Raw genomic sequence first — 13256 nt, 5'->3', positions numbered from 1 at the left:
TGAAGGAAAGTTATTGTGTTTACTGTTTTTTGGTTTGTTTTCAGATGGACCACCATCAACCCGGCAGGTTCAGATCCAGAACAAGTCCTCCAGAGAGCTGAACTTTGACCTGTCCTGGCCGGCTCACTGCCTCACCGTCACTCCTCAGCACGGCCTCATCCAGCCGCAGTAAGGGTCTGCTTTGCAGAGAGGCACATGAAATGCATGCAGCAGCATAAAAGGCGAACACTGGACCCATCAGAGTGCCCCCCCCCAGTGTTGACAGACCTGTATGACTTTTTGCAGGGGCCACTTGCAGATTTTGATCAGCCCCAACCCCTCGCTGGCCTCCAGAGCTGCCCTGCTGCCGTGGAGCGGGCAGATCTATGTGGGGAGTGGTGGTCAGCAGAAGGTGGGTGACAGTTTGAGCCTGGGGTGTCCAGGCTTTTTGCAAAGAGGGCCGGATTTGGTTAGGTGAAAATGTGTTGGGGCCAACCAATCGGCCTGTTTCCTTTGAACCTTTTTAGTGAAAGTAAATAAACTATTTAATGAACACTTTTTTACAAGGGGATACTTTTCATTTCTTCGCATAAAACGGAACCATATCTAAACCCACTTTTATCAAAATTACTGTAAATTCCATATTATCTTTGAAGGCCACTTTGAAGTGCTGGGGGCCACATATTATTGATTTTATGACAAATTTGAACAACAATTTGACTCCTGGGCCACACTTTGAACATGCCTAGTGTGAGCCAAACAGAAATATACAAGCTTGAAGAAGGAAAACGAGCTGAGAGGAGACTGTTTTAGTCTGGACTGAATGACCCAAGCATCAGAAAATAGATCTGATTGTTTACCTTCTCAGTGCTCTGTTGGAGTGCTGCTTTGATGTTCTCATGGGGGAACACCCCCCCCCCCACCACCACCACCACTCTTGCAGCAAAATAACTAAAGAGAATCACAAGTTTGACCCCACGCTGTATCAAGGTCCACCTTTCGTTGTCTCTTTTTTGCAGATTTCTTTCCCCCCAGTAATCTGCCTGATCCAGAGTGGATGTCTCAACGACACCCCTTTAATCTTTGACCAATCACACTGCAGTTTAGATAACAGTGGTGGGTTGCAAACAGCAGGATCTCCATATTTGGTGCTTGGAGACAACATCGAGTCTCTATCTGCATTGCAGCTGCATGTGTGAGCGCAGACATCCTTCTTCCTCCAGGTGTTAACCTGGAGGCTGTTTCTCTTTGCTTCTCCTACAGTTCATCAAGGTGCAAATCCGGAAGGACCTGGCTCTGGATGCTTCTGTGACTCCAGCAGATAAGACTCTGTCAGCTTTGCTCGCACAGTCCGCCACCCCGGTGGCCCCGCCTAGCACGCAGTCCACGCTGACCTCACACTCATCTCAGACGCACACCGCTCTGGTGGAAATCCCAAACAAGACGGTGGTCTTTCCTGCTACTCTTACTGGAGAAACTACAGGTGGGAATGACGACCTGAAAGCTGCTGCTTTTGGGTTCAGCAAAGCTCCATCCGTGAGGTTCTGGACAAAGTCCACCTGCTGAAGCTGCTGCTGCCCTCAGACCTGATTTAAAAGTCTGCTCTGACATAAAAACAGACCCTCCTTCCATTTGTGACATTGTGGGGGTGGGGAGCAGATCCAGTAGTCAGTTTTCTGTTCCAGATTTGAGTGTTTTAAGGTTGAACCTTCCTCTTCCTCAGAGACCCAGCTGGAGGTGCAGAACAGAGATGTGGAAGTGAGGTGGTACCTGTCATCGTTTGCCCCCCCCTATGTTAAGGTGCAGTTTTTTTTCCTTCATCTCTTTTGTCTTTCTCGAGCCCCCGTGTTAAAGTCAAGGCCCGCGGGCCACATCCGGCCTGGTGTGTACAGATCGACTTCCAGACTACAGATCCCATAATGCACCATCAACCAGTGTTGAGTGGTTTAAGGTTTAAGTTTAGTCATTCTGCAATATTTTCTTGTCTGCTTTTATTCATATTTATGTTCAAAAAGTTAAGGTTTAAAATTTTACTTTTAGTGTGTTTAATTAATATTTAACCTGTTTGACCCGTGACTTAAAGTAGGTTTAGGATTTTAGCCCCCTTTGCAATTAAGTTTGACACCTAAACTTGAGAAATGTTAGCATTTTCAACTTGACTCCTGACCTTCCTGAACTTTGACGACTAGGTTCATCTCAGCTCCCAGAGTTCATAGCTCCTATCCCCACAATCTCTGGTTGTGTGATGTGTGTGTCCGGATCTGCTCTCCATAGCAGACATTCTTCACTCCTCCAGTCTTACCAGTTCTCATGACACAGACTCCAGCAAGCTGCATCTTATCCTCTAGAATGAGATGTTGCACTTGGCTGATTCTCCATGACCAGTTTATCTGTCGAACTGGAAGCTGTCTGCTGGTTATGGTCAGAAATGAAGCCCAGAGTGATCTGAAGAGTTTCTTTGATGAAGCTCCGGTAAACCTGATGGTCACCAGAATCAATCGACTTCCTGAGTTTCTGCAGGGCTCAGGTCATCCCTGACTGTTCACACGTCTCTCAGTATCTGGACATACGGGTTCTATGACCAGTCTGGAAAAGGAGGATCCTTCTGCACTAACCAAAGGTGGCAGTGTGTCTAAACAAATGCACCTGTCTTCCCACATAGCCACACCGCCCATTTTGAGGGTCTGCCCTCAATGTTCTGACTTCAGTCCCAGTTTGTTAAAAAAGATCATCTTTTTGTCTTTTTAGATGAGAAAAAATTTTTTGGAACCTTGGTTAAATGTAAAACATTATCCATAAATAAATCCTGTTTAAATGTAAAACATTATCCATAAATAAATCCTGTTACTTCTGCAGAGTCGAATCCGATGTTACTGAATGGATCAGATTGGAAAAGCGGATAGAGAAAATTTGAATCCTCCTTTAAAAAGAACAATACTGTGTTCAGTTTTCCTGTAGAGTTTCAATGAGGCTGGGGTCACGACATCTAGCCTGTTTGTCTCCTCAGGGAGTGGATGACTCTGAAGATGTGTACAGAGCCACCTACACAGCGTTTAGATGTTCTCGAGTGTCAGGAACGCTGGGAGCCCGCGAGAAAACACAGGTACACACAAACATGACTGGTGGGGTCCTGTTCCCATTGTGTTGAATGTCTTTATGGAGCTCAGAGGCCGTCAGCGGCAGCAAAGCCCTTTAGTGAAGAGGTGACTGTGTAAGGATGGTCCATACTACGGTTAACATTTTTAGAATAATTCCGCTTTCACAAACACCTGACTAACGTTTTTGACAACCGGTTCCTGTCCAGATTCCTGTGACCTTCTTGCCCAGAGACAAAGGGGACTATGTCCAGTTCTGGGACCTTGAGTGCCACCCTGTGTGCCAACCTCAACAGAAGACCACCATTCGCTTCCAGCTCTCTGGCACGGTGAGGAACCTTGTTAAAATCTGGGAGAACGGGAAGACCAAAGCTAGAACAGGGGTCTCCATCCTTCAACCCATAAAGAGCCATTCTGGGCAGCTTCTCACCGACAACGACCCAGTAGGAGCCACAACGTCTGACTGCCCCTTTAGAAAAATAAGACTCTGCTTTACATTTATGTTATTCTTGATATAACTCTAAATAAAATATTATTTGTCTGTTTGCTTGGATAAAAATATAATTTTTTTTCTTGAATATGAACGTTTTTAATTATTGACAGAAGTCACCAGTGATTTAAAAAAACGACGAGGTTTATTTTACGGACGAATTTTTTACATTTTACTTGTTGCCCTTTAAATAATTTTTTGTGGCATACTTTGCTTAAAAATCGATCAAAATCTTGGACTTTGGTAAAGTACTAAGCCACACGGCTTGATGGATTATTGAGGCATTATGGGTACTGTAGTCAGGAGCCTGTGCTGAAACTGTTTGGGACATTTTGCAAACCGTCAGGTATTTCCTCAACCATTCAGTTTGTCTAAACTCCAGCGGATGCTGACAGGTCCAGTCTAACACCACGTTGGCTCTGGAAGACGAGCTCCATTAAAGTCAGAACTTCTGAAGGAGTCTGGTGTTGCCTTCAGGGGCAGACAACTGAATAGGACTTGAAGCCGAGCACCTTTTCAGGATTGGACAATGATCCTGTCGGTCTGCATTCACACTAAACACTATTCACACGTCAAATTTGTGTCCGCAGCCTCTGTTTTAATGTGTTTTAAAATTTGCGCCTGAACTTATAAACCCGACGCTCCTGTCATGTGTGGGAGGAGCTACTGTCAAACGTTTTAGCCTCATCAATACACGGAAGGATTAACTATACATTTCATTAGTCGATGCATGGCAGACCCGGATGAAATGTGGAGATCAGGTTGATTTGTTTTGAAGAGTTCTACCAAAGCGTTGGTAAACCCGTCTCCATGTCTGGGTTCATGACATCATGCAGAGACTGTCCCAGGACGGTGAGCTTCACCATCTACTGCAGGAGCTGAATTTGAATGACGGCACTTTCAGCGGTACTTCAGTCTCTCTCTGACCCAGTATGATGACCAGCTGTCTGAGGGGGAAAAAATAAAATTAGAGGATCTTATTATTGCCTCCATGCAAATAAGAAAAATACAAAAACGTTCAGGAGGAAAACGGTCAGATTCTCCTCCATGTTGGTTTGGGACTCCTCCCGTTGATGACATCATCAACACGGCACAGGCCAACGCTGAGCTAAAGTTGTTGCGTCAAAATTTCTCCCATGCTGCCTGAAACGCACTGCTTCCAGACTGACGAGCTGCGCCTGACGCTCTAATTGCGCTCCGATAGGACCATTGACGTGCCAATGGCGTTCTGTGTGAATGCAGCTCAGGTCTTCTCACCAGAATGAAGTCAAAGCTCACCTGCTGTGTGAAATGTCAACAATGCTTGTCCTGACAGCTGCATGTTTCTGACGCATGTCTCTTCAGGGAGTGAAGCTTGGTGGCGGGGAAGGCCCACAGGAAGGAGACTGTTCTCTGGTGAAGACGGACGCCGCAGTGAAGAGCAGGAAAAGACCTGAAGCCTGCAGGAGCAGGTGAGTCCAGGAGGCAGACCATCAAAGGCAGACGCTCTGAAAGATGCTCTTTTCTTTTGCAGCATTCCCTCAGTCATCCCTTACGCTTTTTTATGGATTTTTTTATTCCTATTGAAGAAAGTAGATGTCTTTTGAAGGAAAAAGTAAAGCTTGGTGTGAATTTCAGCCCGGAGGACGCGCTGCGGAGAGGAGTGTATTCCCCACAGGAGCTGTACACTTTTCCAGACACGCGGGTGGGCGGGTCCAGCACACTGAAGGTCAACGTACGCAACAACTCACCTGAAACACACGAGGTAGGGCCTTTCCCGTTCTCCCTAGAGTAAGAAGTACTTCCCTAACTTCCCTGTGAAGCTGTATGGACTGTAAATAAATGTTGGCTGGTTGTGCAGATGACAGCTGGCTGGCCTTACGTTCCGCTCCACAGTCGTGTGCGAGTTTTGTGTACTTCCGAATTTTCATGTTTGACTTTTCTAATTGACTTGCAGCTGAATTTCGTCAAACCGAGGGAGCCCTTTCACATCAAGCATTCCAGATACTCTCTAAGGTGAGTCCCATCGTCAGGGTTCCTAGAGAAACATTTCCACTGGGATTAGGTGATGCTGCATCAGTGAGAGCTTTGATCATCTTTACCCCGCCCACTTTGTTTTCATTGGTGGTGTAAAGCAGGCATTTCTCTGTGAATGCTCTCTGTGGGTCAGCTTCATGAATGCAGCGGGGCCCAGCATCATTTTAAATGGCCTATATCATGCTTTTCATTAGCTTTTCAGAGTAAACTACATCCATATACATGGTCATAATTTACCATTGGCACTTGAAAAAATAGATTTAAAAAGTTATTTCAGCAGGGTTTAGTTCTTCATGGATCCTGCAGAAATATCTGCAATAGTGTTTGTTTCAGTCGTGTTGATGTGCATGTACATTCATCTTGCACTGTGTTCACACCAAACACTGATTTGCACAACTTTGTGTCTAACGGATTTTTTGAGGCACTTTAAATTTGCTGCTGGACTCTCTCCCAAAAAACGTGTTGAAAAACTTGAAGCTCCGTGTGAGAGGAGCTGGTGTGTACGTTTTCTTTAGGCTCATCACTATATCACGGTAGACACAGATGATGTTGAGAGATCAGGTTGATTTTATTTGAAAGAGTTCTTCCAAATCATTGGTAAACCCGTCACCATGTCTGGGTTCATGACATCATTCAGAGACTGTCCCAGGACGGTGAGCTTCACCATGACCTGTGGGAACTGCGTCTGCATGGCGGCCGCTGTCAGCGCTGTGACCCAGTTTGATGACTTCCTGTCCTGCATTAGTCTGAGGAGGAAAAATGAAAATAAGAATAACATGACAAAGTTTTATTATTGTCTCGATGCAAATAAGAAAAATATCATGAAGTTCATAATGAGAACGATCAGATTCTCTCCATGTTGGTTTTGGACTCCACCAACTGATTGCATCATTGAACATGTCACTGGACAAAGCAGAGTCTCTGATTGGTTGATGTGACACAAATTCTGGAAACTCCAAAAACGCTCTGCTGCTAGATCGCCGCACAGCGTCTCGCTCTCTAATCTCGCCACAGGACCTCTGATGGCATCTGTACATTAACTTAACTTTGAAACTGGACGCCCCATAGCGTGAATGGGATTCAGTGTGAACGCAGCTTTAGACTACATGGTTCTGACATTTAGGTCATTTAGTGTTTGTGTTTTCATGGAACGATGTGGTTCTTCTTCCTCCATAACCAGAGATCAGCATTACCTGAAACTTCCCGTCCAGTTCAAGCCCCGCGCCAGCGGCCGCCACACAGCGGTGCTTCTCATCCAGTCTCAAACCAGTGGAAGTCTGGTTATTCAGCTGGCTGGTCAGGCGCTCCCTTGACTTCTCCAGCCTGCATCTGTCATCCTCTGTCGCCACGCCCAGCTGGTTCAGGTGCTGCTGTTGATGCTTCTGCTGCAGAACCCGGACCTGGACCGAGGTTTTTCCTCACGCGCCTCTGGAGAGGCAAGGTGCCTTCAGACGTCCTATGGAAGCCGGAGGAGTTCAGTCTGACTTGTTCCTAGTTTGCTTCAGTCTCAGTGCTAATGGACTTCAGGTCACACAGCAGCATTAGTTCAGCTTCAGCTGTGGAATCACACTGGAATGCCGTTGTTTTTCTTGATTTAGAAAAATCTGCTTGTTTTTAAAAAAAAAAAAAAAAGTTACCTAAACTGGTTCCTGGTCTGCAAGGTTCTTTAATCCTCTGTGGTGTCCCCGTTTCCATGGAGATGACTCCCCATCAAGACGAGTCCTCCTGCACAGAAGCTTTTGCTGGCACCATCTGTTAACCCCCCCCCGACCTCCGATGCTCTGCTTAACCGCCCGTTGGGTTTCATGCAGTCATCCAGCATCTGGCAGCAGCATCAGGATCCTGAATGACTGTTACGCAGCTTTCCGCTTTGGTTGCCATGGTAAAATGGACTGGTCACTGCTCCAGGAGCGGAGCTTCATGTAGCAGTTTCCCACTTTGAGGACAAGCAGTCGACGATGTGCAGGAGTTTGAAACCCTCCTGCAGCGTTTTGTAAAGCTGCACTGAGAGGAGGAAGCAGGATCCATCCCAGCTCAGCCTGAACACTGTGTAGGTCTGGTTGTAAATATGGAAGCTCTGCTGCTGTGGAATTATAATTCACACTACTATATAAACTGTTTATGTACACTTTATAAATAATGTTTTTAACCCACATTTACTGGAGATTTAATTTAAAGGGAGATGTGTTCAAATTTTGACTTAAACCAATAAAGTTCCAGTTGTTTGTTAGAAATCGTTTTTGTTTTCAGTGGATTTAACACTCAAAGATTTGTTCAAAGATCATTTAAGTACATTTGACTGATGGATCTTGTCAATTTTCTACAAGACCATGAAAAGTCTAAACTTGTAGAAAATCCCAGTATTTTTTTTTTTGTACATTAACATCCATGTTGTCAAAATCTTCTCTTCCTTTGGGCTTTGACCTCTGCCACAGCGAATCAGCTTCCTCCATCTGTCATCTGTCTTCTGCATCCTCTTTAACACCGGCTACCTTCCATAAAGCTCTTTGGTCTTGATGCTAGCGCCTGCACATGCTCTTCCATTGTTTACCAAGAAACACGTGCAGCCATCATTGCGTTGCATAAAAATGGCTTCACAGGCAAGGATATTGGGGCTACTAAGGTTGCACCCAAATCAACTGTTTATAGGATCAAGAACTTCAAGGAAAGAGGTTCACTTCTTAATTCAGGACTTCCAAGAAAGTCCAGCAAGCGCCAGGAGCGTCTGCTAAACAAGATTCAGCTGTGGAATCGGAGTGGCACCAATGCAGGGCTTGCTCAGGAGTGGCAGCAGGCAGGTGTGAGCGCATCTGCAAACGCAGTGAGGCCAAGACTTTTGGAAGATGGCCTGATGTCATGAAGAGCAGCAAAGAAACCACTTCTGTTGAAAAAAACACATCATGGACAGATTCATCCTCTGCAAGACGTTTGGTGAATGGACCGCTGTGGACTGGGGCACGGTCATGTCCTCTGATGAAGCCTTCGTTTGGGGCGTCTGGAAGAAGGCTTGTCCTGAGAAGGACAGGTGAGCGCTACCGTCAGTCCTGTGTCATGCCAACAGTAAAGCCTCCTCAGTGTGTGGGGATGCTTCTCATCTAAGGGAGTGGGGTCACTCACAAGTTTGCCCCAAAACACAGTCATGAACAAAGAATGGTACCAAAACACCCTCCAACAACAACTTCTTCCAACAAGCGAACAACACTTTTGTGACAATCAATCTATTTGTATAGCACTTTTTAAGCAGAAGCAAACAAAGTGCTTAACATAAAATGAGAAAGAATATGATACAATAAAGAAACAATAAAAGTAATAAACCAATAAGAGCAATTAAACAGTAAAAGAATAAAATTAACAAGCTGACTCACTAAATCTGCTCACTTGAGTTAAAAGCCTGGCTAAAAAGAGGATTTTTTAAAAGTGACTTAAAATCACTGATGGTTCTGGCAGACCTCAGAGAAGGGGAGAGAAGGTCAGTTTCCTTTCCCTACAATGCAGTTTCCAGCAGGAGGGAGCACCGTGCCATCAGGCAAAAGTGATAACTAAATGGCTCTGAGACCAAAACGTTGACATTTTGGGTCCATGGCCTTGAAACTCCCCAGATCTTCATCCCATTGAGAACTTGTGGTCAATCTTCAAGAGGCGGGTGGACAAACAAAAACCCACTAATTCTGACAAACTCCAAGAAGTGATTCTGAAAGAATAGTTTGCTATCAGTCAGGACTGGTCCAGAAGTTGATTGACAGAATACCCCAGTCAAATTGCAGAGGTCCTGAAAAAGAAGGGCCGACACTGCAAAGACAGACTCTTTGCAAAAATGTCATGTAATTTTCGATAAAAGCCTTTGAAACGTATGAAGTGCTTGTAATTATATTTCAGTACATCCCAGAAACAACTGAAACAAAGATCTAAAAGCAGTTTAGCAGCAAACTTAGTGAAAACTAATACTTGTGTCATTCTCAAAGTTTTTGCTGACTGTACACTGCCTATGAAATAAAACAGGACTCAACCTTAGTTAAACTGAAATGAGCTATATTTATGTGTACTTAAACGGTTTTATCAAACTGTTTAGTCAATGTTTTGGTGTACCTTCATCAGATTCATTCACTTAAGCATCTGTTCAATAATTCACTGAAGCTCTGCATTCTCTCGTTTAGGATGCCACTGTGAGCGTCTCCCTCCTGTCACTTCATCCAAATGAAAGATGCTTGTGTGCGATTGGGATTCTTCAGTTCACAAACACTTTTCCATCATGACCACGGCATGCGTTTCTAGTGCAGCTGCTTCCTTAGCAGGCCTCTCCTACTCTTGTGTGGCAATTCAATGAAGTGGTTACATGAATCTCTGTGTTTGTGTCTGCATATGTTTGTGTCTCTGTGTTAACCCAAGTGTGAGTGTGTCTTTGTTTTTTCTCCCATGTTCTACAGCAAACCGTTGGCTAAAAGCTGCAATGCAAACACGCTCTGGTTTCTGCATTATTGATGCAGGCCGTCGGCAACAACGTCAGAACATCCTGAAGTGGAGTGAACTCTGTCTGAACTCACCACTTAGCAAGAAACTGCTAAGAAATGGAGCCTCTCTGTAGAGCGGAGCTCAGACATGACCTGTGACTTCGTGACATTGTATTGGGCGTGACTTCCATGAAGCTGATGATTGAATTAGGATTTTAGGCCAGAAAGTTTAGGACAGTCTGGTAAAGATGAGGGTGGAGCTGAAGGGAGGAGAGCTTTATCCACCTTTGTCATGGTAGGAAGAACACGTCAATGTAAGGGTGGGGTGATTCCCACTGGGTGGGGTGATTAATGATTCTGTTTGACCTTTGTTTTGTGCAGTGTCCTTGGGTTCCTTGAATGGTGCTTTTAAATAAAATGTATTATTATTATTTTTATTATCCTGGCTTTAAGACGAAGACTGTTGTTGATCGTAAATAACTTACAAACAGGTTTTAGTTGCTCATGAAAAACACTTTGCTGCAGAGTTACTTAAAATAAAAGTGAACAGAAGAGCTGCCAATCACTTTTTTCATTCCATTCAATCAAGTTATCAGTTAAACTGAACAAAAGCAAAATGTTCATTTAATTACAGCTCTGCATCTCATGCTGCCAAAACTCAGGCAACCTTTGAATGTGGCTCACCTATAGTGAGAGGACGATAGAAGGTTAATTACGCTGAAAGCAAAGGAACTTTCCACCTAAGAGTATATTCAGACTGGAAAAGTCCTTTGGTCCGGAACAGGAGGCTTACATTTTTTAGTTGACATTTCTGAATTGAGGCAGTTTGAACAGCAACCGTGCTGTTAGAAACACTTTCATGGTTAATCTACCAATTCTCTGTCACATGAGGACGTCCTCTGTGCAAAAAAAAGGGATTCTGCTGACGTCGCTGAAATTTAAATGAACAGATGATGCTGTTTGCCCTCAAGACACCAGCAATAGCCCTAAATCAGGAGCAAAAAAGCTGCCGCTTTTCATTCTTTAAGGAGAAAAGACTCGCCGTCTTCTTTTCCCACAGGCTCAGAAGAGATATCCTTCAGAGAAAACCTCAGTTAGACTATGCTCACACCAGACAGCTGCACAGAGCAACCCAAACTTGTAACATTGGGGCTCTCTGCTGCATTGCAGCAGCGAGTCATCCTCCCTCCTGTCTCCCGCCCTCACCACATCTCACCCTCATCTTCCCTCCAGAGGCACTGTACTGCGGCGTTTGTTACTGACCTGAGGGAAGTCAAATGGAAAAGTGACTCTTCTGGATTCTGGCGTACCCAGACTCGTGGTGCTTCTTATAAATGGATGTGTTTTGTATTTGAGGAGCAATGCAAAGGCTGCAGAGATCTTTGAGTTCTGCAGACGTGACATGTGAACGCTCTGGGAGCAAATGCAGGTCCCTCTTCTGTTTCTGCATCATAAATCTGTAGACTTTGATCACACAGCCCCTCTCAGTACAGTGTAGATTTTTTCTATAAATTTACAGGATATGCAAAAGTACAAGAAAATGTCCTGACTCTTTTATTATGAATCCTTTGCACAGACGTATTTACACAGAAAGTTTTTGACTTAATCCAGAAGATTCTCCACAGTGAAAATGAAGCTTGAAAGAGACGCTGTTTTAAAAAAAGGTATTATTAAGACCCTCTTAATCTGGCTTTTAGCTGACATTTAGGAATATACTTATATGATATTTAAATAATCGGATCTCTTTATACTTCTTCCGTGGTCTGTTGATTTTGTGACTCTGTTTTTATCTTCCTTTAAGATGTATTTATTTATTGGATTTTTTGTTACATCTGCTTTAACGTTTTCTATATTTTACTCTTTTTAGATTCTGTTTAAGCTCCCGTTTTCTCCTCAGGAGGATCCTCCACACATTGGTTAACCATTCTCGTGGAACAGGGTCACTGCAGTGGGATATTCCAGGTCTGGCTGCTTAGGCTGGTCGCTGGCGTGGACAGTTCCCCAAAATATCACCTCCTCACATCAGCATCAAGCCAGGTTTCCACGTCGGTGTCTATTGACACTGTGGGTTTCATTCATGTGTCGTTTTATTTCTCTCTTTGTTGGGTGCCCCAGAGCAACCATCCCCACCCGTACTAGATCCCCATCTTGGGGACGGAGCGGGAGGCCGCGCCCTGTCGGGTAAACCCGGCTACTGTTGGGCAAAGGCGAGGTACAACCTGAACAAGTCGTCAATGGGTTTCTGCGGCTATCTGAAAGTCATTTGGGACCTCAAAGAACCCCAAGGTCCAACTTCCCTGTTAGGAAAACACAATTTATATGTATTTCTGTGGCCGTTTATCCATTCATTTATAAATTTAAGCTTTAAAATATTAACAATAATTAAAACATAGAGTCTTCTTTTTAATATATATTTAACAACCAATACTTATTTTACTTTTACAGCAGCACATATAAAGTCCTTTCAAAGTAAAATACACCCAAATAAGTTTGTTAGATAAGATCCTCCTGCTGCAGCAGATTTACTGGAAATTAAATTGCTAGAAAAGCCGAGTCAAACGTGTTTCTGTCATTGGGACTTTGGTGTCCTTTTTCTACTTTTCTATTAACAATAAACACGAAAACACTGGTGTAAATTCCTCTTTTTTCCCCCTAATCTATGTCTATATATCTATACATCTGTACATAGACTGCCGCTGCTTCTCACTTTATAAGAATGTGGCAAAATTTGAGTTCTTTTTTTTTTTTTTTTTTTAAACAAAAATTTTTCTCATTGAGAGAATGGGACAGAATTAGAAAAATGCTGAGAGGTTTGTTGTTTATTCCATCCAACTCTCAGGATAAATACTCTGTAAAATCAGCCGCAGCATAAAGTCACCTTCAAACAACAACCCAAAAGGATTTAACTAACTTTAGCATTCATAAACACGACGAGTTATTTTAGTTACAAACTGTAGAGAAGGAAAACTGTAAATGTAACACTTGTCATGGTTTACAAATACATGGCATACAATGTTGGCTTATTGAACTTTGAATGTAGCAAATGATGAGCAGTCTTTCTATGGGGATTATTCAGCTGCAATAATTCTGAAAAACGCTCCAGGGGACAGAGTCCACTAAAGCTGTTAGCCTTTAGTTTGGATCTTAAAAATTAACCTTTGCCACACAGCTGTTGTTGCCACCAGAGGGCGCTCCAGTGAAACAGCTAAATCCAGCCCATTGGAGCTT

General features: G+C 43.8%; 1 protein-coding gene across 14 annotated transcripts in view; it reads left to right on the top strand.

Moving 5' to 3' along the window:
* Positions 1-7814, top strand: part of LOC101166577 (nucleoporin SEH1) — a 44132-nt gene extending 36318 nt beyond the window's left edge. For all 14 annotated transcript variants that reach the window (XM_078933331.1, XM_078933328.1, XM_078933326.1 and 11 more), the window contains 10 exons: positions 45-168; positions 286-391; positions 1243-1462; positions 1703-1779; positions 2987-3082; positions 3284-3403; positions 4909-5015; positions 5182-5308; positions 5501-5559; positions 6761-7814. In XM_078933331.1, coding sequence (XP_078789457.1) covers positions 45-168; positions 286-391; positions 1243-1462; positions 1703-1779; positions 2987-3082; positions 3284-3403; positions 4909-5015; positions 5182-5308; positions 5501-5559; positions 6761-6893 — 1169 coding nt within the window. In that variant the 3' untranslated portion in view covers positions 6894-7814. The remainder of the gene's footprint in view (positions 1-44; positions 169-285; positions 392-1242; positions 1463-1702; positions 1780-2986; positions 3083-3283; positions 3404-4908; positions 5016-5181; positions 5309-5500; positions 5560-6760) is intronic.
* Positions 7815-13256: the final 5442 nt, after the last annotated feature.

This window comes from Oryzias latipes, chromosome 16, assembly GCF_053564925.1.
Source record: "Oryzias latipes strain Hd-rR chromosome 16, Olatipes_Hd-rR_3.1".
NCBI lineage: Eukaryota > Metazoa > Chordata > Actinopteri > Beloniformes > Adrianichthyidae > Oryzias > Oryzias latipes.
This window is presented reverse-complemented; position numbering and strand designations above follow the sequence as displayed.